General features: G+C 38.1%; 1 protein-coding gene across 12 annotated transcripts in view; it reads left to right on the forward strand.

Moving 5' to 3' along the window:
* PALLD (palladin, cytoskeletal associated protein) overlaps positions 1-23,436 on the forward strand; it is a 184,424-nt gene that overhangs the window by 150,954 nt on the left and 10,034 nt on the right. For 10 of the 12 annotated variants that reach the window (XM_074541217.1, XM_074541216.1, XM_005493908.3 and 7 more), the window contains 6 exons: positions 8,769-8,904; positions 11,268-11,369; positions 11,929-11,979; positions 13,292-13,513; positions 18,413-18,562; positions 22,347-22,441. In XM_074541217.1, the coding sequence (XP_074397318.1) occupies positions 8,769-8,904; positions 11,268-11,369; positions 11,929-11,979; positions 13,292-13,513; positions 18,413-18,562; positions 22,347-22,441 (756 nt within the window). The remainder of the gene's footprint in view (positions 1-8,768; positions 8,905-11,267; positions 11,370-11,928; positions 11,980-13,291; positions 13,514-18,412; positions 18,563-22,346; positions 22,442-23,436) is intronic. The other 2 variants (XM_005493911.3, XM_026797381.2) reach the window with 1 other exon arrangement.

A 23,436-nucleotide genomic window follows, 5' to 3' on the forward strand; every position in this document is an offset into this window, starting at 1 on the left:
CTCGAACAGGCTCCTCAGAGTAGTGGTAACAGCACCAAGGCTGACAGGATTCAAGGAGTATTTGGGATTGCTCTCAAGCACACAGTGTAACTCTTGAGGTGTCCTGTGTGTGACCAGGAGTTGGATTCAGTTTTTCTTGCGGGTCCTTTCCAACTCAGAATATTCTGTGATTGTGTAAAAGCATTTCTAACCCTCTCTTCAATTCTGGTATTCTGTGGGCCCATGAACAGTAAATACCATGCTAATGATTCAACATTTTCCTTGGTTTTGAACCCTGAGATTCTGTGAAGTGACTGCATAGCTAAACTTGTTTGAACCAATGAATATTCTTTCCAGTTAAATTTTGGTAGATTTGGAAACATTGCAGTGGGAATTGTTAATTTGTTTGGAATGGAGTTTGTGGTTTGGTTGTTTTGGATTTTTTTTAATAGCATGTGGTCTTACAGTCTTGTGTGTATTATGGGAATAACTGCTTGTCAATTTTCTACATTTTATTTGGACATTAATACCTACTAATTAATCTTTAAATATTTTAAGCATTTATTTGCAACAATATGGTGAGTGTTTGCCTTGAATAAATTATATCTCAATTTTCCAGTAAGCTGTAGACACTTTGTAGTGACCAGTATTTTCAAGTTGAGGCTATGGTGGTGTTAATCGAACAAGCTTTGGCAATAACCTTTTTTATTAATGGAATAGATTTGGTAGACTTCAGGTCTTGCTAGAGCATTGTGTTATTAAGCAGAAGAAAAGTGCTGGTGGAACTGCATAGCTAATTAAGTACTTAAGGGAATTATGAGCACTTGTCAGTAATTTCTGAGGTAAAACTTGGCTGGAGTAAGTTTGTTGAACACTGTTCTTAAAAATCTCAGTTCTTTCCTTCTTTACCTAAAGAAAACTCCAGGGTGGGTGGATCTGTTGTATTCAGATTAGCTTTTGGTTACAAACCACTTTCAGGGAGAGAGTTAATGTGACAGAAACATACAACAGAGGGGGGTTAGTTCACAGTTTGTAGAAGCTAGAAACTGATCTTCACTGTTCCTAGAAAAAAATCAAAAAGTTACATGTGAAGGAATAGAGATAAGTATACCTAAAAGTTCTAGCTAAACACATAAATTATATGTTTACATGAGCATTTGTGAAAGCACAAATAATCTCATGAGAAGGATTTGTTGACTAGTTATTTAGTGAATATTTGCTTTTAAAAAGTATAAAACCTGCCAATAAAGGATGTGGAATTATCCTGGAGAAATGGGATCTCTTTCTAAGTGTAAAAATAAATATTGTTAGCTATACATATATCCTTTTGAAGGCAACTTTAAAAATTAATGATTTTCCTTAAAGGAGACCTTTTCTTAAAGTAGATATCTTCAGTAATGCTACCTTAGTTAAAAACAGGAAAAAAAAATGACTGTATAGAATTGGTGAAACAACATGAATATTGAGTTACTACTTTCTGGAAAAGGATGGAAAATGGAAAACCTTGTACAATTACCTTGTAGAAGGTAATTAAATAAGCTGCTTTTATCATTCTGCACAAAATTTAACTGCTGTCTCAGTGACCTTTAGAACATTAAATCCAAATCATAAAGGAGATTATGTGGGAATCATGAGAAAAGCAGTATCAGAAAGAGATTTCACATTTTTCTCTTTGAATCAGAGCTACTGGTCTGTTCTTGCAGCTGTGTACTGTGATTTGTCCATTGCATTCTGTCTCAAATGAAATTGAAACAAATATTTTAGTAATTATCATGTTCCTTTAGTCAACTGGCAATGACGGTGACCACTCTGAGGAGAAATACACTTCTTTATCTTTTTATCTTACAGCCTTCAACACTCTTCCAGCACAAAAGGCAGCTTTCATTTTAGAGTAAACTGCGTGGCTGTCTTATGTAGATGGGACTTTCTGTAAGTTATGCTTGTCACAACTTTTTAAAAATGGAGGTTATCTACAGTAGGATTGATGTGAAAATCATGATGCGTAGAAGGAAGTACCTTGATTAAGAACTCCAACATCAAACTGAGAAGACAGGTCAAGGTGTTTTCCTTGCTTATGAGAAAGAGAGAGACTTCATCTCTCTTTGCTGCCTATTCAGACATACCTGGAGATATTCCCAGATAACATATTGGGAAAACATATCTAAAGGCAAGTATTGCTGTAACTGGAAAAGTTCCAGAAAATATCAGGGTTTGCATTCATTCTCAACTTCCAATTTTTTTAAGCTATTGCTCCTGTCCACTAAACAATTTTTGTTTAAATTTTCTTGAAAATTTTCTTTTCCCATAGCTTGGACAGTACTTGTGGCTATTATACCAACACATGAGGGGTTTAGCTGTGATGTTAGACCAATTCCTTTTGGTTGTGCTAAGAAACAGCTCATATTGGGGACTTCATTTTTGCACATGCTTATCATAAAATACATATCCATATCAGCCTTTCTGAGATATGATGATTGCATATTTGTTCCACTTGAACTTAGAAATCCAGGTTGTGCCCCAGATCTAATCAATTAAAGCTGTGCAGAAGTAGAGCTCAAGGAGGTAACATGGAGACACTCGGACATTAGCCAAAATAACAGTATCCTGACAATCATTGCATCTGGAAGTATTAATTTTCAAGATATGCATTATCCAGTTCTTTTTCAAAATGGTATTTACAGCTACTTAAGAATATTGAAGATGGCAGTGAACTTAACTAAGATAATTAGTACATGTATTTTCCTGTTGAAAAGACAGAGAGGCTGTTCACAGCATGGCTTTGCTTGTTTTGGTCTGCAGGCTTTTCTTTTCAGGGGACTTAATTTTATAACTTCTTTATTTTAAACAGATCTAAATGCCAACAAAAACATTTGTGAATGTAAAAGCCAGGTACAATGCTTGATAGTTGCTGAGACCTTAACCAGTAACACCACATCAACTGGAATTAGTTGATATTTTGAATATGACACCTTTTCCCAGTCCAGTGTAGCTTTTTCTTTGCATGCTTCTCACAGTTACCTGTTCTTCTAAAAATGTCAGGACTATGAGGATTGTGCCAGCCTTTTCTACCTAAAGCAGTTGATGCTTTAGTTATTTCTTCTTACCATCAGTTCCAGCATACTCCTGGTAACAGTCAGAAATTCAGATTAAAAAATAGGCATTTGATTTTTGATTTGATATCAAAATATATGCACATCTTTTAAAAGGCAAATGGTGCTTATGTAGCTACAGTAACCAGTGCAGCATGAGGCAGAGAGATAGCTTGCTCAGGAGGGGAAGGAACTGCAGAGGGGAATGAAAAAGTAGTAATTCTTCTTTCAATGAGTAAAAATGCATTTTTAAATATAAGCTTTAGAGAAAAAAAAATGGTAGCACTCATGCACTTTGTAGGTAAGTTGTACTCTTTGTTGTCTAAACATCAAGAGGGATCAAAGATATTCAGAAATTTATGTTGTTCATTTCTGTCTTAACCCTATCCAATGCTGAGACATGATTTATTTTTTTCAACCACAGTTTCAGAACACTGGTGGTAGAAATAATTGAACTTTTGTTACATTTGTTCCATTTGCAGGAAGTCACCCTTAGTCAGGTCTGCTCTTCAGGCATTCCCTTAATTCAGATGCATGTAATGTCACATTACTGGACACAGCTGAAGCTCCTGGCCTCCACAGCATGTATGACAGGATCAGATTAAACCAATTTTATTATACAGCTGCAGCTTCAAAGTTTGTGACCTGTTACAGTGCTTGTAGTAACTTTGCTTTTACAGTAAGTTAAAAATGTGTGAAGTGAGCAGGAATTAGCTGTATTTTTGGAAGGCTTTCGTTTTAAAGGAAAAAAAATCCAGTTACTGTTCATTACCTCAATACTAGAGAATTAATTTGGATTTCTGTGAAACTAAGCCATATTGGCCGCAAACAGAAATTTGTTCTTGGAAGGATAACAACAGCCAGCCTGTTGCCCTTGTTTACACTGTAAAAGGTACATAAAAAAAGAGGGAATTGCATCCAGCATGCACTCCGTGTAATTAAAACATAAAAAGTACTGCTGGTTTGGCTTTCATTCTAAACAAATGTCAGGGCAAATATTCAAAACTAAGGAGAGCCAAGCCGAGGCTGCAAAAATCTTTGCTGTCAAAAATCTCTGTGTGAATTAAGATGACAGTTTTGGCAATTTCATTACACCCTTTCTGACCAAAAGAATTCAAACATTTGTGCTTCTATCTACACCTGGATCCAAGCCCCCACTGACTTAGGTGATGTGTATTTCAGAGGTGCTTAAAATCCATATGAGTTGCAGCCTACTTGTCGAGCCTGTTCATTTCTCTGCACATTTGTGGTGGTGGTTGTGTGCTCGAGACTGATGCTGTCAATAGCCTGAAATATGCTGTCTCTTGCTAGCTTAATGCAGCAAATCTGAAATTTGCCTTGGGCAAAGAATGAACATACAAATACATAAATGAATTGGCAGATTTTTTTTTGTTTTATATTATCCCTGAGAGAAGACAGAAGGAAAGCTCATGCGTTACCAAGGACACAAATCTTTAGAGCTAAATGCATCCAGATAAGGGCATGTAAGGATGGTGGAAAATATTTGCAAAAGCAGCTGAAGAAAGTTTGCTGCCAGGCTGTCTTGCCATGTAAACCATTACTCAGGCTGAAAGGATCTGTGCTTTGGAAGATAGATTTACTAAAGTCCTTCTATTTGTTATCATTGCTTTGTAGACATTTTGAAATTCATCCCAAGAATGTATGTCTTAAGAGTTAACTTGCTGAGGGGTATGTATGCATGCATGCATATATATACACACACGTATCTATTTGGACAGTTTTTGAAGTGTAGATATTTAGAGAAAGAGATTCTGAAGAGGGGGTGGAAGCAGAGCATCTGCAGGAAGAGCTGTGTTTCCTTATGCACTGCTTTGAGTTTTTTGTCCCAATTTAAAATAAAGAGGAGGAGAGAAGCTCTCCAAAGGTGTTTGAAGAAATTGACCAGTGCTCACTTTTATTGTTAAATTTTTAAACCAACTGCTTCCTTGCTTAAATACTATAAGAACGATCATTTACTTTTCAGGCAAATTGCCTTGACTAGGTCTTGGGTGACACTTCCTCATGGACTGTGCAGAGCTCGGGATCATCTAACACAAAACCAGAGATCTGGAAGGTTGTTAAGGAGTCTGGCTCTCCTGTTAAAAGTTCCCCAGGATCCCCAGGTCATTGCTGTCATATTTGCATACCTTGTTCTTAAATAAAATTCCTATGTAGCTTTGCTACACAACTTGTTCCAGCATTTAAATGTCACTGTTGTAGGGCAGAGGAAGGAGAGTTCTACATTGTTTGTGTCTAAGCTAGGCCTGTTCTTCTTCAAGTTATTGTGACTTATCATCCTCAATGGACATGAAGAATGATTAAATGCCATTTTCTGATATCAGCTGTTGTCTGATTTCTGACATTTCATTTGATTTGCCTGTCTATCTTCATTCTCCTAATTTCCTGACTAAATAAACAAGAATTTTTGCCTCTCTGTGTGTGACATAGTTTGTCACAAAAGCTATGCTTTTAAAACCATGTGGTAGTTTTCTTGTTCTAAAACTCTCCAGTTTGCTGTATTTTTCTTGAAGTGCAGTGGTAAAACTGGATTCAGTGTCTAATAGCAAGGAATAAAGGAAAACAGCTCAGTTTCATGTCTTATACTGGCCTGCGCTGGAATTATATTTCTTTTCCTTTTGAAATAATACTGTTCATTTCCAAGTTTAAATCTCATAGATTCTCAAAAGATGCTTAACATGTTAATGCTATTTTTCCTTTAGCATTGCTGTCATGCTTTGAACATTTTCCTGAGTTTCATCATTAGAATACCTCTAGACAAATGATGAAGATTATTGTAAGTGGCAGTTGTTACCTGCAAATGAATTACAGCCTCTGCAAATTAAGTGTCATCAGCCAATTTGAGAAATGTGTTTCTGTATTTCACTTTTCCAATTAAGGCTGTTATCCTAAGCGCTCAACTTAGTATACAGAGCTCTTTGAAATGTTTCATTGGACTATATTATTTCAGTTTGATAGAAAAAAAAAAATCACTGGTTATCTCTGAATAGCTGAATATTCAGACTGAATAGCTTTACACAGCCATATCATACAAATTTCAGCCAGATTCTGTTTCCCTGATTTACTAGGGAACTTACTGCAGCTCCTGAAGGCTAACTCAGAAGCCATAAGCTGAAATGTATTAAAGCTACTTCTTGTTGCCTATCTGCATGCCCTTCAGCCTGACAAAGAGATAAACATGAGGTTTGACATGATTCAATTTCCATTTTCTTATTATCCTACACTGTTTAGAAATGGACTTTGATAATGTTTTTCTGTGCTTAGTGTGGACGTTGAACTTACTAACTTTAAATTTTCTGGGTACTCATTTCCCTGTGAAAAATGTGTGTATTTGCTTAGGGGGTTTTGTTTTCAGACATAATCAATAGTGCTTCAGAAAATCCTTTACATGAAATCCACTCCCAAGCACGTAGCTCATTCTTCTTTTCATACACTGTTGTGACTTACTTGGGTGAACTGTACATTTCACTTTTACAGCCTGTTGAGTAGCATAAGCAAGCATAAGTAGGCCTTTCTCTGGAAAAGCTCTGTTTGTTAGTCAAGTATAAAATTTGTGAGAATGAGAAATGAAAGCTGTTTCTTAATGTATTACTTGGAATTTTCAAGGGAGGATGCATGTCTCCTTTAAAAGCTGGTACAGGTGAAGCCAAAGGTGAAGCCAAATTTGAAATTTGGTGCCTTGAAGTTGGCTCATTTTTGGGTTGGGTTTGTTTTGTTTTGTTTGGGTGGTGTCATTGTTGTTTGTTTGGGGCTTTTTAATTTTTTTGGGGGGGGATGTAGTCTCAAAAGTGATAAAATTTGGTTTCATGGCAATGCTGGCCTAGGTGATTAAGGACTGGGAGGTGAAGGGAAGGACTGTAAGGGGAGAAGCAGGTGGCACCATCCTGCCAGCTGATGCTGAGCCGTCCTGAGGGACATTCCCTTCTGATCCACTCTTCCCCACCGTCTCCTGTCCATTTTCCTTCCATCTCTTCCTTTACATTTACTGCACCAAATTTCTGGAGTTATTGAGGCAGCTCTTTCTTGAAGAGACCTTGTCCCTGCCTCTTAACATTCTCTTGGCTCCCTGTAGATGGGACAGTTTTCCTATCTCTTCCCCAAAACACAGTGGAGGTGACTTGCTTTCTTATTGTGACTGAGAAGACCTCAGCTGAAAGCTGAGGGAATTATTCTTCTTGGTGGTCACCAGCTACCAGATGAATATTTCTAGGGCAAGTGATGTAGTTCTATGTCTGTTTGTGAAATTAGGCAAATGTCTGCTCTTCTGCTGGGATTTAATGTAAAAATGCAGTCCTTTTTACAAGAACTTCACTGTTTTCACATTTTGGATTTACTTACAACAATGGAATATGAAATGTTTTAGTTAGGAATGTTTACAACTATAGTCTTCTGCATCTATTCACTTAATTCCTTTTTGGCTTTTGAGAGTATATGTGTATTTTTTCATTTTTTTCTAATGCTGGTAATTACCATTGAAAGCACTTGCTGAAGAATGAAGTCTCTCTAACCATAGAAACATAGAATTTAATATTATCCAAGAAAATGTGTTATCTGCATATGATTTTTGTTTAGAATTTTGGCATTGGTAATTAAATTATTAAGTTGGGTATTGGAAATGATTTTGGCAATTACATGCTAGTTTGATTTTTTTCCTATCTGTGTCATCTGAATTTGTCTATTTACCTGATTCAATTCCATGTTTTCCATGTCATTCACATGTAATGGGGCTGAGCCCTATTTACTCAACAAAGACCCTGTAAACTAATATTGAACCAGTTATCAGTGTTTTAAACAATCCTGTGAGACTTCACTGGAGAAATGGGGTGTGCTACAAGTTTCAAATATGATACCAATGCTGATTTCTTCACAACTGTTTAAAGAACAGCTGATCTCCAGTAGAAACCACCCATGTTGGGCATCTCCAGCAATAAAGCCATCATAACATTACTGTAAAATGTTTAATATTAGTGCAGTCCGGAAAAATAAAATTTCCTGTAAGCTGGTAAGAGGAATAAATTAGCTCTGTGAATGTGAACTGCTAAATGGTTGCAATTCCACTGGGAAATCTTGCTGCTGAGAACTGCTTCACAAGGATGACTTTTCTTTTTCCCAGTGTAACCCAGGCTGTGAATGGCTCTTCTTTGAGCAACAGCATTTATGTATTGCCTTATGGGTATGTGTTCACAGAGATATGAAGAATAAACATGAAGTTATGCAGTTATTGCAAAGTTGCTACAAGGAATTAGTTAATAAATAACATAAGAAATTAATAATTAACTGCCTTTTCTTACGTCTTCCTGATCTTTATTCTGGTACTTCACAGGAACCTAGTTTATCTTCCATCCCCACTTATCTAGTCATGCTTTCTCTTTCATGTTTCCTCTCACTTTGCTTTATTGCCACTGCTCATCTGTGAGTGTATGGTGTTTGCAGGCATTGCCAAGCAATCCTGAGGGCTATTTCAACTAAAGCACAAATAAAGGATAGTTGCATCTTTGTCCTTAAACTAACCATTTAATCAGTAGTGTGAGTTAGTAGGGACACTGTAGAAAGAAAGATGTCAAACCTCTAGTTTCAAAGACACAATGTTGTTTTCTTCATTAATAACACTGATTCCAGATACATTCCTAAGTACAAATTACTTCAGGAAAGCTCATGATTTTTGTTGGTACTGTTTTGCAGAGGATTTCCCAAGAAAACAGGCAGGACTGCTAGGATAGCATCAGATGAAGAGATTCAAGGGTCAAAGGATGCTGTAATTCAGGATCTGGAGAGAAAACTTCGCTTCAAAGAAGACCTTTTGAACAACGGGCAACCGGTATAAAAACATAAAATACCCTGGGGAATGGGAGTGAGTGAGGGTGGGCACCATTGGTAGTTTCTCAGCTGTGCTACATATAAAATAATTGTTGTAGATTGCTTTTTATGTATTTATAATTTTTAATTGAACTTTCAAAACTGCATTTCCAAAAGGAATTATACATTTTGTTCTATCATTCCTTCTCCTATTTGACAACTTTACTTGGACTTAACAAAGCAATGGAGGTCACCAAAATGGTGAATTTGCAAAAGAAGCCTGCACAGTCTGTACCTCTATGACTCTTTGAGCCCCAAGGACCATTTGCTTTCGACTGTTCATTACTGAGTGGATGAACATGCACAGCTCTGATTCAGTCCAGGATCATTCTACCTTGTGCCCAGCCACTGGATGATGGGGGAAGCAGTAGGTGGTAACTGGACATCAGAGGAGATACAAGGCAGTTCATCATGAAAAACAACCCAGTAGGAATCAGGCATCATTAGGTTCTGCAGCTGGGGGGGCTTCTTTTGACTGATAGAATTGTAACCAGTAGAACAGAAATAACCAACAGTACTAACTTGCCGACTCAAGGGTTAATGACCTGCTTGAGGATTCAAGAAATGAGGTAAAATGAGCATATCAAGTAATGGAAATGCACAGCCACAAAGAACTCTGTTCCTTTTTATACCCTTAAGATACACATGAAAGATAAAATACCAAATTCTTCCTGCTCAGAGTTGATGAGAAGCAACTTTCCTAAGAAGTTTTTACAGTTATTAAGACACTATCTTTGAAGCGGGAATTTCTTTTCAGAGGAAAGTAATTTTTAAAATGTAAACTGTCACCCCTCTTTTGTCAATAAAATATTTTTTTAAAAATCTGAGTACCTTGGGATGCCTTTGTATCACTTTGAAAGGAAGTGGAATTTTACATTTCTCAGGACAATGCCCAGAATTTTACTAAGTTTGCTTCTAGGTCTGAGCTGTGAACTCTGGTGGTGTAGTTCAAGAAAGCCCATTGAGTCAGACTGTCTATCAACATTGCTCGATTTTGGTTCTTAATAAGGTCAATGGAGTGAAGTAGGGAGAATGTTAAGAGTGCCTGCTGCTTCTGTTACCTTTCTCCATTGGCTGCGCAGCATTTGGCAGTTTTCTGTAGCAGTTAAGCACAATCACTGCCATAGTGTATTAGTTCCTGTTTTTTCCAAGGAAGTGGGCTGAGAATGACTGTCAATGCCTATTTTGGAAAGTGAGGGAGATGTTTGGCCCAGACAAATGAATGGAATGTCCTGAGAATGCCCACATGGCCCAAGGTATTTAAAAAAAAAAAGAGACCAACTGTGATCAGATGATGTGGGAGCTTGAACTATATAAACTCTGTTTTGGTGCTTGCCTTGTGGCTTTTGCCTTGCAGATTCCTGTCTTGGGTAAATTCTGTATGTGTAATCATGAAACTGGGCTCTTGGAGTGACTGCAGAAGAAATATAAGTGAAGAAAAGTTAATGATTTCCTTAGATGCTTGTAGCCGAGGCAACACTGCTACCTAGTTGTCACGAGTTTCAGCCTGCTGGTTTAGCTGCAATATGACATTAAGACAAGAATAAATTACATGAGTTTTTTTTTTAAGTGTACATGCAGTATGCTTCTAAATATTTACAATTTCCATTCTTCATTCAGTTTTCATTTTTCTCCTTCAATTAGGTGTTTCACCATGAAATTGATTTGTCTTCCACAAACTTGCACTTTTTGCAATGTTGATTTGTAAGAAAGTGTCTGAAATACATTTGTAAATGCAGGAAGAAAACTAATAATGAAATGATTGGCTTATGCATTAAGATTTGTCTTTAATTTGTTTTCTCAGTGTAAATTGTCTTTTATAAGCTGTCTTCTAAATTTCTGAAAGAGTAAGAAGAAATAGAAATTTTAAAATCTTAAGAATACATTTTTCTGTATTTTGGACAAAATATTCAAGTAGAGTAGAATCTCCTTATCATTTTGTGGCAGTGTTTTCTGCCTTGTGGTTCTAATGTGAAAACTGAGCAGAATGACTTGGATAAGATTTGGGATGATTTGATATGCCCTCTTCTGATGGCCATGATTTAAGCAGTTCCTATTGCTCATTCCTACCCAAGTTCCTGGCATGAGGATGGAAACAAATGGCAGAGTCAGCGTAAGGGTTGCTTAAGCCAAAAGAGCCACTTGTAATACTAAAAAAATGCATTGCAATCTGTGGTAGAAAATTTCTGTTAGAAACATATTGCTGCTCTCTTTTATCAACATTACTTTAAGCATTGCTTACTGTGTACTGCTTTGTCGTTGGAGAAATACTATTTTTTTTCTTTCTTCTTCTTCCCCCTCATGTCCTTTTTATTTTTTGTTCAGAGATTAACATACGAGGAAAAAATGGCTCGTCGATTGCTGGGAGCAGACAGTGCTGCAACTGTCTTCAACATACAGGAACCAGAAGAAGATCCTGCAATACAGGTGCCACATAACTCTACAATTTCACAGGGAAAAAATGCCTTTCAGCTTTTCTTTTTTACTGACTATGATTGTCATTAAAATAAAATCCTACATAAGACACTAAATATATACAGGATAGGAGAGTTATTGATTACAGAAGTTATATGTTATCTGTTAGTGAAATAACCTGGAGGATCACATGTTCATTGCTCAGTTTTTCCATAAGGCTGAGACTTCTCGAATATCTGCTTTCTGCTTTAAACTGTTCTGTTTATCCTGTTCTGTCCTGACCTTTAAGTCTCTGAAGGCAGAAAGGCATCTCCTATCTTGAAACCATCTTCTCTTTATTTGTGTAAGAGGCACTTTTTGGGTGCAGATCAAAACCACAACAGAAAGTCTGCTTGAAAGGCCAGGTACACATTCTCCATTGTTCAGATGCCAGGGCTGCTATTCAGAAATGTGTAGCATTCGTTTGCTTATGGTGCTGCACAAAGAACATTCTCCTGATAAAAACTGAGGAACTGTCATGGATATCTCTTGATCTTCTTTCTCCTCTTGATCTTTTCTTCTACCCTTGCAGGAAGCTCGTTCTGTTGGTGCTTCTGTAGTGAGTCCCATGGATATTCAAAAGGTTATTATTTTCACCTTTTTCTGTCTTGTTTTTTTTTTGTCTGTTTTTCTTTCTGTCCCCTTTCCATTCTGCTGTTCTTGGTTAATAACAAGAGGTCTTCTAGCATTAATAACTGTGGAGAATTGGACTGCACTCCATTTATGAGGATGTTCAAGTTGTTCTGGAAGCCTGTGTGAGTGCAGACAGTTTAACAGCAATCAAGTGCAGACAGTTTAACAGCAATCATCGTGTGCTCCGCTATCTTTGTGCTGTAACAATAACATACACTGACATGATACTAACTGTCATATACTTCATGGTTTACTTTTATGGTGCACTTCAGGAAACAAAGAAATTTTAAAACTATCTGCAGCTTACAAGGTATTCCTCTGCTCTTCCATTTGTTGTATCTATCGAGGGTTATGATTAGTTCTGTAACCAATGGCAGAAGCATGTCATGTCATTCTCAGACCAGGGGATGGGGGTGTGAAAGGATACTTTGCATGAGATGCATGTTCTTAAATACAAGAGTCAGAGACAATGGCCAAAAGCAATTTGAAAAAGTGTCTGAATTTCTGCTGATTCCAAGCAGGAATTCTGCAAAGTAACAGTTCAAGAAAGCAAATAACAGTGTACATCAGTAAATCATAACAAATTCAACAAGTCACTCGATGAACCTTTCTGCTCTTCTTGCTATATCTTCAATACAATTACAGTAAATTTTGTTTCTAAGAGAGGATCCCACACAAAGGGAATCATAGCAACAGGAGTAAAGGGAAACAACTATCATGGACTGCCACTGTTGCAATTTTCTCTTATTTTTGTCCTCATTTTTACAGGCAACTGTAAACAAAATAATTTTATCCTTCTGGTTCAGCCTCTGGTAGAGTTCTATGCAAATAGCAGATGTGAACCATATGGTCTTCTAGCCATCTGGAAACAAAACCCACCCTAAATCTGTCTGTACCCTCAAGGAAATATTAGTGTGTTCCTTTTGTCTTTATGAACTGCCCCAGAATACTTGTATTCTTATAGGATTTTTTTTTAATGGAAAGAAAGCAACCAATGACTTTCTTTCCCCTTATAAATTAGACCTTAAGACAACATGAAATACAGTTTTTGCCTCATACCAGATATCTCGATTGTTTCATAGGGAAGCTATTGGAGACATGGATTATAGTGTTTTTCTTCAACAAGATACAGTTTCCTTTTATATGTAAAAACTTAATGGCTTGTTAAAGATTGGTAAAATAAAGAAATCCAAATACTAAGAACATATCTTCCTGAGCAATGTGTTGAAGCTGGACACTAATATCTGCCTCTCATTTGACAGGAATATAAAGTCTCCAGCTTTGAGCAAAGGCTGATCAGTGAAATTGAATACAGGCTGGAGAGATCTCCTGTGGAAGAATCAGATGATGAAGTGCAACATGGAGATGAACCTATTGATAACAGTATGTCGCCCTATTTTGAGATAAAGCTGAAGCACTACAAAATCTTTGAGGGAATGCCAGTCACATTTACATGCAAAGTGGCAGGAAATCCAAAGCCAAAGGTAAGAAAAAACAGTAAATCTTTCTAGAACTTCTCTGAAGAGTTCTGTGTTGGTCCTTTACCATCAGGCTCTGGACTCTATGGGCTGTATCTTACAGGAACAGGAGATATTTACGCTTGACAAGAAAATCTTCTATCTAGCATAAACTGCCGAATCTCTTTTGGCACAACTGGAGTTTATCAGTCAAAATCTGGTAAAAAATGCTGCTGTTATGCTTCTGCTCTCAGTTACTCCCTCCTGAGGCTTCTTCTCAATTATTTTACCTGGAAGGAAAGCTTCTGTCATTTTCAGAATTACCTTTTAGGGTACATTTGTGCACAGAATGCAGTGCAATGCTAGAAAGCCCCACGTGAGCTGGCATAGGAGTCCCAAAAGCCACCTCATCTTGCTGGCATGGGTTATTAGTTTAGGCATGGTAACATGCTAATGCAAAAATATGTGGGTTTTAGTTCAGAAGCCAGCATGGTATCTCTCATTCTTCAGCATCTACACACACTAACAAGACTGGGTTTCACTGGAATGTAGAAGGCAGCGTAATAAAATACCATAAGCTCCCATATATCCCAACAGCAAGATGAGACATGATGGTGAGGTTTTAATGATGAACTTCTGAGGGAGGGTTGGGCTTGGGAAGCATTTCCTTGTAGCAAATGTAAAAGTACCAACTGCACAATGTCAGTAGTCTGGAAGAATGCCCTCCTTGGATAGGTTGCATACAACCATTTCAAAAATTGCTTGGCAATCAACTGACTGATTATGCAGCAGGCTAACAGCAGCAGCTTCTTCAACTCCCCTGCCAAAGCCAGTGTCTTCCCTGGGAAGTTCTCACAGCTCTCACAGTGACCTCTCGTGGACAGGGGCTCTTATCTTCTTAGACAAGATCAATGATGCCTTGTCTGATACATAAGATCTTCACAGAAGCCCTCACATCCAAATCTCTCATCCAGTGTAGGTTTTATGGGTACTCAGGATTTCGAACAGAGGGAAATGCAAGTGACTTTATATGCCCAATGATATATGTATATGATAGTGTACAAGCTGTTAATTTAAAAAAAAAGGACTTTATGAGGTAGCAGAGGAAGAACAACAGAGAACTAGGGCTACATCTGCATCAGCAAGAAGTGCAGACCAGAAGAAGAAAATCTCTACAATGAGATCTCCACCCCTACACACGTCAGAAGGTTTTACTCCAGGCTAGCTCTAATCTCGTCCCACAGACTGAAACAGATGCACACTAGATGAGTTCTTGGAGCACACTTTCTGGCTTAGTTTCATCTGAAAGGAATCCAGTTCTGTGCTCCAAGAGCACAACATGATGTGAACCACTGCAAAGTAAGCGGGGTAGATTAGTATACTTCTATCAGAAAAGCACTCATGCTTCAAACTGAAGACACAGACACAGACTGGGAAGAAAAGCCCAGTCTGACTGAAACCAAGCTTTTCATGTCCAGCCTTACTTCTGAGATGACCCTGGGTAAGAGTCTGTTGTGCTGAACAAGGGTGGGATGCAAATGGGTCTGTTACTGACAGAAGTGCAGTGTGTGCAGAGATATTCTTTCTGCCTGAGGCTTATGACTAAGTTGCAAGATGACCTGTTATGAGTCAGCCTTAGTCAACTTCACCATTCCCTAATTTCCAGTTTCCAATTAAGGTGTAGTTTCTTTCTCTGATTTAAGACAGATGAAAGAGGATGTCTTCTTTCCCTCACTGGGGCGATAAGGATTGCACAGCCAAGAAGCCACATTCCTAGCACTTCCCCTAAAGCCTGCCTTACAGAGAAGTATCTGATGAGAATGCCCTGTGATTCACAGCCATGTTCTGTTTCCCTGCAGTGTCAAAGCGTGCACATTAAGAAGGGATTTGCTCTTGCACCTGGAACTCTGGCCCTTTGCTCCATTCACTTGCAGATCCTTTGTGTAATTTGTTAAGTGGCTTGGATGGAACCAATATCAATCCTGTTATATGGCTGCTTGTTAGCCAGGCTTCACAAATGTCCAAGGCGCCCTCCCCCTCATCTGCCAGAGCATTCCAAGACAGCGGTTTTGAAAAGCTCAGTGGCTGAGGGCTGCCCTTCTGCTGTCATTTGTTGAAGCTGGAAGTGTTGCTTGTGAATAATTTTTTTACTCTGGCAAATGAAAAGCTGGAAATAATTTACTAACTTGAAGCTCCTCCCTTCTAAGTATTCTGTCAGGTCTGCCAAGGAATGGCTTTGGGGAAGACTGTAGTGTTTCTAAAATCTGGCATTGATTACAAGGGATTTTTCTAAGCAGAGTTATTGGCTTGATTATTTTTTCCCCTGAACATGCCATGTAAATTGAATACTGATGTGCAAATTCTGTCTTCATATGTATGACTTTAAATCTGAGCCTACTCTTTGTTATAACCTTTGGTGTAATGTAAAACTATTTTCTCATTGAAATGAGAAACCTGTGGTGCTACAGGAGGGACTATGGAATACTTCTTTTTAAGGGATTATTTCTCCTCAGAATTAGGACAATGCCATACAAGAGGTTAATTGAACCACCAATGTTACATAGATCTCATACTGCTCACTCTTCACATGGCTGAATATCATTCTTGGTGATTAAAAATGCTTGTGCTGCTCAAGATCAAACCCCCCTTTGTGCTGTGTATACCATCGTATTCCTAGTCACTGCACACTGGTTTCTGAAAATCTGGTGCAAATAAAAGCAATCCAGATGCAGTGTTCAGTGCTTACGTAGTTTAATGCTACATTTATGGAAAGTTATCCTAGAAAGAAAATATTTCACTGCAAGGACCATTGTCTCCTGCAGTGGTGCTCTTTTACTTATTAGCTGCATGGAAGATAAAAGTAATATTAAGAATTTATTGCTCATATGGGATGCCAATGCTTTTAAACTCAGTTGATATAAGTTTTGGACAACATATACATGATGTTTGGATAGCTGGTTCAGTTAATATTTGTGTGTATTTCCATGCATGTCTCCTGATATTTCTGATAAGTGTACTCTTATTAAATAGTTACTGCTTAATGCGGTAGATTTCCAAGCAACATTATGACACATGTAAAGCATGCAAGTTAAAACTCATTTTTTGCAGCAATGTTGTTTTAGCACCCATTAGCATGTGTATGTAAGTGATCAAATATCTCTTACATCTCCAGTAAGTGCTCTGTCAGCAGACAAGAAGATGACTAAACCTTTTGTTCAGGCCACAGAGCCTCTGCAAGGCTGCTGACAGACAAAATGGGAAACAAGTATAACCAGCTATTGAGGAAATGAAATCATTTCAACTTACGCATAATGCCTGTTAATATAAAAATCATACACAGTGATAAATGTTAAAGGAAAAATTTCACTGATTAACACCAAAAAGTCCTCCGTTTTTTTTTTTGTTAAGTTCAAAAGTATACCCTTAACTTTGCCCCAAGTGAGTGAATTTCAAGCTTTGAAGCATTGGCACATATGAAGAACCCAGCAGATTAAACTCCATCAGGAATGGAATTGCACATTGCTCTGTCACTTCATTTTTTACTAGAGAGCCAGCACCCTTTCCTCACTCTTAAGACCTAAATTCCCACTTCAAGAATGAGCTTGAGCAAAATGTGTGTTTTCCTCATGCTAAATAGTCCCAGCAGGACCAGGACAAATACAGTTGTACTTTGAATGACTTGGCCTCCTAAAAATGATGTAGGTATCTTCACAAGCGTCTCAAATGCTGAACACAATGATGTTATGTGTGTACACATTTCAGAAACAACAAGTAAATAATGTTCTACTTAAATATGGATTTGGGCAGCTGAGTACAGCCTTCCTAGTATAACATTTTTCAGATATTCCTCTGTGTGTGTTCATGCATACAACATTTACTTTTGATTCCAGCAGATATCAGTTTGGGATTTTACTTTATTATTAATGTTAAAAAAAAATCTCCTGAAAGCTAGGTCAATTTTTTTTTCCCTTCAAGTTTGAGGCACTAAAAGTACATTTTTTGTGTGTAATTCATGGATTACTGTAGGATATTATCCTGCATACATCACTTTTTTGGCTCACTGAAAGTATATCTTTGGTCAGCCAGAGAATAAAATTATGTATCAAAAGTACTGGAAAAGCCCTCTGTTTGATAGCCAGTGTAAGTGTTCTGTGCAGCTTGGAGCTGTGCTGGCATGCAGTTATTAAGGGATGTCCATGTGCTGCTTTGCTTTGAAGTATTTCCTATGACTTTGCAAAGCTGTCCACTTGCGTAGCTGGCCTGTCACACCGGGGTGGCATTGTTAGGTTCAATCATGTCACTACATTGAGCTGCTCACTGCCAGCTGAGCAGCTCTGTCCCCTCTGGCACTTTGGTCCAGTCCACTCAGCGTAATGGATATGAGACAAAACGGGTGTTTCAACAGTGAGATCATTGCTTCCATTTAATTCATCGCTGAATTAATTAAGCCTATCATTATCTTGGGTTTTTTATTTATGTTTTTATTTTCTGAAAAGAGAGCAAAAGCATTCTCAAGGTTTTTCTGCAGCTTTTTCAGATTTAGGCAAAATAAATGTAAAGTTAGTGATCTCTGAAATCAATAATCTCTTCTTTGTAATGACATTTAGTTTTAGCTCTTGAACTGTTCAGCCCTTATGCCCCTGTACGTTCTGTTGGAAATCGTTCAGGCCGTTGTTTCTCTTTGGACCACTGATAATCCTGTAACTGTTAGTGAAAGCGATTCATAGAATGAGGAGTTGATCAAAGCAGTTTTCTTTTACTACCTACAGAGAGTGTTTCAGCAGTTAGTTAGTGCTATTTATGTTTTTGATATATTTATGATATTTTTAGCAGTTTGTTAGTGCTATTAAATGAGAAATTATGGATGAGAAATTATGGCAATGAGCACTCACCTCTTACCAGCTGTGCTTTGCTTTTTTCCTGTAGATTTATTGGTTTAAAGATGGGAAGCAAATTTCTAAACGGAGTGATCACTACCAAATTCAAAGAGAACCTGATGGAACTTGCTCACTGCATACTGCAGCCTCCACCCTGGATGATGATGGGAATTACACTATTATGGCTGCTAACCCACAGGTAAATGAAGGTTTGGCTCCAGAGCAAACATCCTTCTGAACATAAATCTTCAGAAAACTATCTCATCTCACATATGCATGATTTAATTAAATGGTGAAGTCACCATAAAATATGCAAGTTAGATTTCTGTTTTCATCTTGCATCAGTAGGGTGGGACCTTTCTATTTCCAAGAGATTAGCAACTCAACAGTAGTTTTTTTCCTATGGTTTGAGGTTTCAGGGGGAGTGGTATCATTTTTTAATTAGTCTTACACTAGTTGTTTCAGCTGATAACATCTCAGTATTCTAACTGAGCATGGCTAGCACATATATATAAAGGGAGAAAAAGATCCCGTTTACCAGAAGTAACCCAGTCCTTTCTTTTGTTCACCCTCCTCACTGACTGAGGCCAATTTTTTTAAATGAGTGGGAGTATATCACACCTCAACATGCTTACATCAGGCAAACTGCAAGTCTGTAAGGCAAAAAAAATCTAGCACTATTCTGTAACAGTCCTGTGTTCATCTTAAACAGCTCTTTTCTGAAACACAGAGTGTTACTGGTTTAGCAATGCCATTTTTTCTTTGCAGATTTAACACAAGAATTGATGTACACAGCAGTAGCCCACTAGTTCATTAGACACAGCCAAACTTATAGATCCTTCATCCTATGGAAGTAGCTTTTTCAATCCACTTTTCCTACACCACAGCAAATTGAGGGGAAAGAGTTGCATGTGAGAAACCAAAGCAGTAACATAACTTTTGGGATGTAATGAATTATTTTCTTCTGTAGTGCATCTTGCCAAGACTAGGCCCACAAGCAGAATCACACTAGAATAACAAACTGGATCACTGAGTTCAATCTGAGCAGGAGTGTTGTGCTCTGTTATGCACGTTGCTAGGTTACTCAGCGTGATGCTGCCATTTTTGTCAGCTTGTCAGTCCTGCTCATACTGCAGAGGGCTTGGGAATACCAGGGGTTGTGCACACAGGCAACACACAGAGAGCAGCTTTTGGGTAGATTCTATGAACTGCAGTGCTTAAATATGGGTGGTTTAATTATTTTTTCTACATTTGTAGAGAAGTAAAGCACATAAAAGAAATATTAATGAAATAGCATAAGGCCATGGAATTGTTCAAGCTGGGAGCTTTTACACATAGATGACATTGTTACCAATACTTGGTACCACTTAAGTTGTGAAATTTCACAACAGGTTTAAAAATATGTGCATGCTTAAGGTAAGAAATGCTCCTGTTCATCTTCCTCTAAGTGTTGTCTTCGGTGCATGCACAGAGTTTCACTGTGTAGTGTTACTGTGTGATTCAAAATCTTGGAGAACTTGAACAAACTGCCTTTGTGTTTGGGCAGTGTACTCTGTCCCTGAATATTTACAGCCTGCTTTGGAGCATTTGTTGTTCAGGATAATGTTCATTCAATGACACAACAGTGACCCAGGTTACCAGTTCTGGTCATGATGGCACTACTTTGTTAGTGGATTTTTGGATGTACTAAAATGAGCTGGGTTTGTGTGGTTCCAGCTTGGAGCTTGAAAAAGCAGCTTTGTTAAATGATAAAATTCTGTGCTTTTGCTTTTTTCCCCTCTTTGGAGAAGAACCAGAAGCATCTTCCTTTTTACAGTGTAATTCCCAAGCAAACATACTTATCTCTTCCACTATTTGCTTGCTTTTATTATGCATTTAACAGCACAATGGAGGCAAAGAAGGGCTGTGAGTTAATGCACTAGCCTTTCACACTCAAAGATCTGGATTCCAATTCTTTTAAGTCATCCTGAGTGGAAATAATTTTGGCAAAGCCTTCTCAATTCTAATGGAAAGTTGTCCACATCTCAAAGCTATCACAAACTTAGGCAAATTTGGCAGCCTTTCCTTAAGAGAGCAAAGTACATAAATATAAGGGAGCTCCCATCAGAACTCTGATGGACTGGCAGATATTTGCTAGGCTGCTGCTGTGTTTGGTCATTGCTATTGGAATCACCAAACTCTAAAGCAAAAGATGTGTTCTCAGCTGATAGAAATCAGTTTTATTAAAGCAAAGGAATCAGTTTTATTAAAGGATTCAGTTCATAAAAGCTCTGCCAGTCCATGCCATCTCCTGACCTGCGCTAACATAATAGGATTTATGTGTAAAATGCCTTGTTGACAGACCCTGGAGATTGTCCGTGATAGTTAACACAGCAGGCCCCATTGCCCATGGCATAAAGTGCAGTGAGCTGGAATTAAAGTTCTGACACACCACTGGGGTTTGTTGTAAAATTTGCCATAGAAGTTAATCCAGAGCAAATGGACCCTGGGCCTAGACAAACACAAAACCTTGCCTGGTTTAGGCCTTTAGTTAGAGATCATATCCCTTAACTGAGCTCTTTCTATGAACTCTATGGGCTCACATCAAGTTCTTATTTTCACCTTTCTTTTTATCCCATTCCCTCTGCTTCTTTGCATTACACACCCACAGTCCTCAGGCTGGAGTTCCCTTACTTTCTAGGACATCATCTCATGAATTACTTCCCACTCATTGTTTCCATCCTCTCCATCCTGTGACTTTTCCAAAATCTTTGGCTTCCTGCTTAATCTTTCCTATCCGAATTCCTTATTGCGCTTTGTGTTTCTATTTGTGACACCATCATGTACTGGAATATGCAGAAATGATCCCAAACTATGTATATTCATCACCTGCCAGAAAAATATTAATATGCAGTGGTACCCAAAATAGAAATTCATTTGCTCCAGATGTCTTCAATGGTCTTGTAACATAAGGGGAAAAAATAAAGCTTTTACACAAGGAATTGCTGTGGGTCTTGCACAATTTTAATGGGTTGTTTTAATGCAGGGATTTTCCTTGCAGACTAAATGGGTCATGGGAATAGAAGTGGGACACAGACTTCATTTCTAAGGGAACACAAAAGTTGTTGCTATTTGGAGGCTGCTTGTGAGCCTGGTGAAATTGGGTTTTTTTATGGGCTTTGGACAGTTCTTAAAGAACTGTTATTTGCAACCCCACAAGTATTGTGATAAAAATATTTGTCACTTCTATGCTGGCAGACTTGAGTGTGCAGCCCACAGCTTAGAGCTGAAATACACTGCAAGGCTGATGTGGATGTTGCTTTACTGCTACCAGCCCAGGGAGCAGAGCTGTCATTTATTATGACCACCAGATGCTTTTACCCCTTACAGGGCAGTCTCATCCCAAATCTGTTAGGACTACTGCTTGTGGTGGAAAACCTGCCTTCTAAAACACAAAGTAAAAGAAAAAGGGGGGCAAATACACCAGAACCATGTTTTATTTATCATTCATTAAAAATACCCTGAATAATCACCAATGTCCATCAGCACAGCTGTGCCTTTCAGTGCAATTCCTCAAACCAGATTCACTCTGCAGAGAGGACCTGTTACATACCTGTCAAATTCTTTTGGCTTTCACAATAATGAGGGATTTTTTGAGTTTTGGGCCCACCAGATCAAGTAGATCAATCCACTTTGGAGACAGCAACTCTTTTGGTAACTAACAACAATCACCATGGGACATCTTCTGCCCACTTGCCACACGCAGAGGAAACCTCCTGCCCACATCAGTAACAGTCATTATGAACTTGGAACTTGATTGCCAGTGCTATTAACAGTCTTTAAAAAAACCAGCACGAATGTAGTATAGTCACAGTCATTCCAGTCTGTTCTGTGTTAGATTGGAAGCTGATAAAATAGGGAAAAAACCCAAACAGATCAGGTTGAACAATTATTATTACATATTTTAAGTCTTTTAATGTTCCTTCTCTCTGTCATCCTAACAGGGCAGAGTAAGTTGCACGGGCAGGCTGATGGTTCAAGCTGTAAATCAAAGAGGCCGCAGTCCTTGGTCACCTTCAGGTCAGCCTCACATAAGAAGGTATTTGATGCTTTTTTTTTTCTTTTAAAAATATGGATTTTGCAAAATAGCTGTGGTAAGGTAAAGAATGTGAGGTAAGCAGACAAGTTAAAAACATGGCATTCAGGAGGAAATGTGACCTCTGCTGTCTGAAATTGCTACAGAACTTGTACACTCAGAAGTATAAGCAACCTCTGAAATGACATGAATTTTAAATATCTTTACATTTCCCTGTCTCCTCCTTTCTCTGTGGTGTTCACTAGTTACTCAGTATCTCAAATTACACTATCAGCTGCTGGGAAGGCTCTTGCCACTTAGGCTTTTTAAAAATATTTCATGTGATTAGGATTCTACCAGGATCCTCCATCTTCTGCAGCTTCTAGGAAGTGTTCATTTAATAACTACATGTCAAAGAGGTTTATCAGATTTACATTAGAAATATTTTAGTATTTTAGTATTTAATGTTTCTTATAAGGAATTATGAGTCAGAAACAAAGTATTAAACTTATCTTTGGTGAGTTTACAGTTTTTCCCATATGAAGCTATGGGTTATGTTTTTGGACCATAGAAGGGAATTTTTCCCTTCAAATAATTTTTTTCCTTGCCTAAAACATTTATGAGGCTGTTTAGCACAGCTTAGACAGCTTTAGATTATACAAAAAAGTTGATTTTGGTTATCAGAACTGTTTCAAGGCAGTATGAGGGCTCTGGTTTCTGGATTCTGCTGTAATAAGACGTGTTTTGCTTAATGCTTCCAACAGCCACAGAATCTCAATATTGCCCAACTAATATACAGAGTACATGTAATTACACAGTCAGTATACAACCAGGAAAGTACTTCTGTAACAGTTAGTGCTGTACTAGTATGTGATGTAGAACTGCTGCACGTAAAACAGGCTCTCTTCCCCCCTCTGGTAGCTATAAAGTGTTAGGAAGTGAGGCTGATTGGTTAAAAGATCTTGTCAGTCTTATTCCTGCATGGAACAAACTACAGCCCTGAAAGCATTTCCCAGCAT

The sequence above is a fragment of the Zonotrichia albicollis genome, chromosome 5, assembly GCF_047830755.1.
Source record: "Zonotrichia albicollis isolate bZonAlb1 chromosome 5, bZonAlb1.hap1, whole genome shotgun sequence".
NCBI classification, from domain to species: Eukaryota; Metazoa; Chordata; class Aves; order Passeriformes; family Passerellidae; genus Zonotrichia; species Zonotrichia albicollis.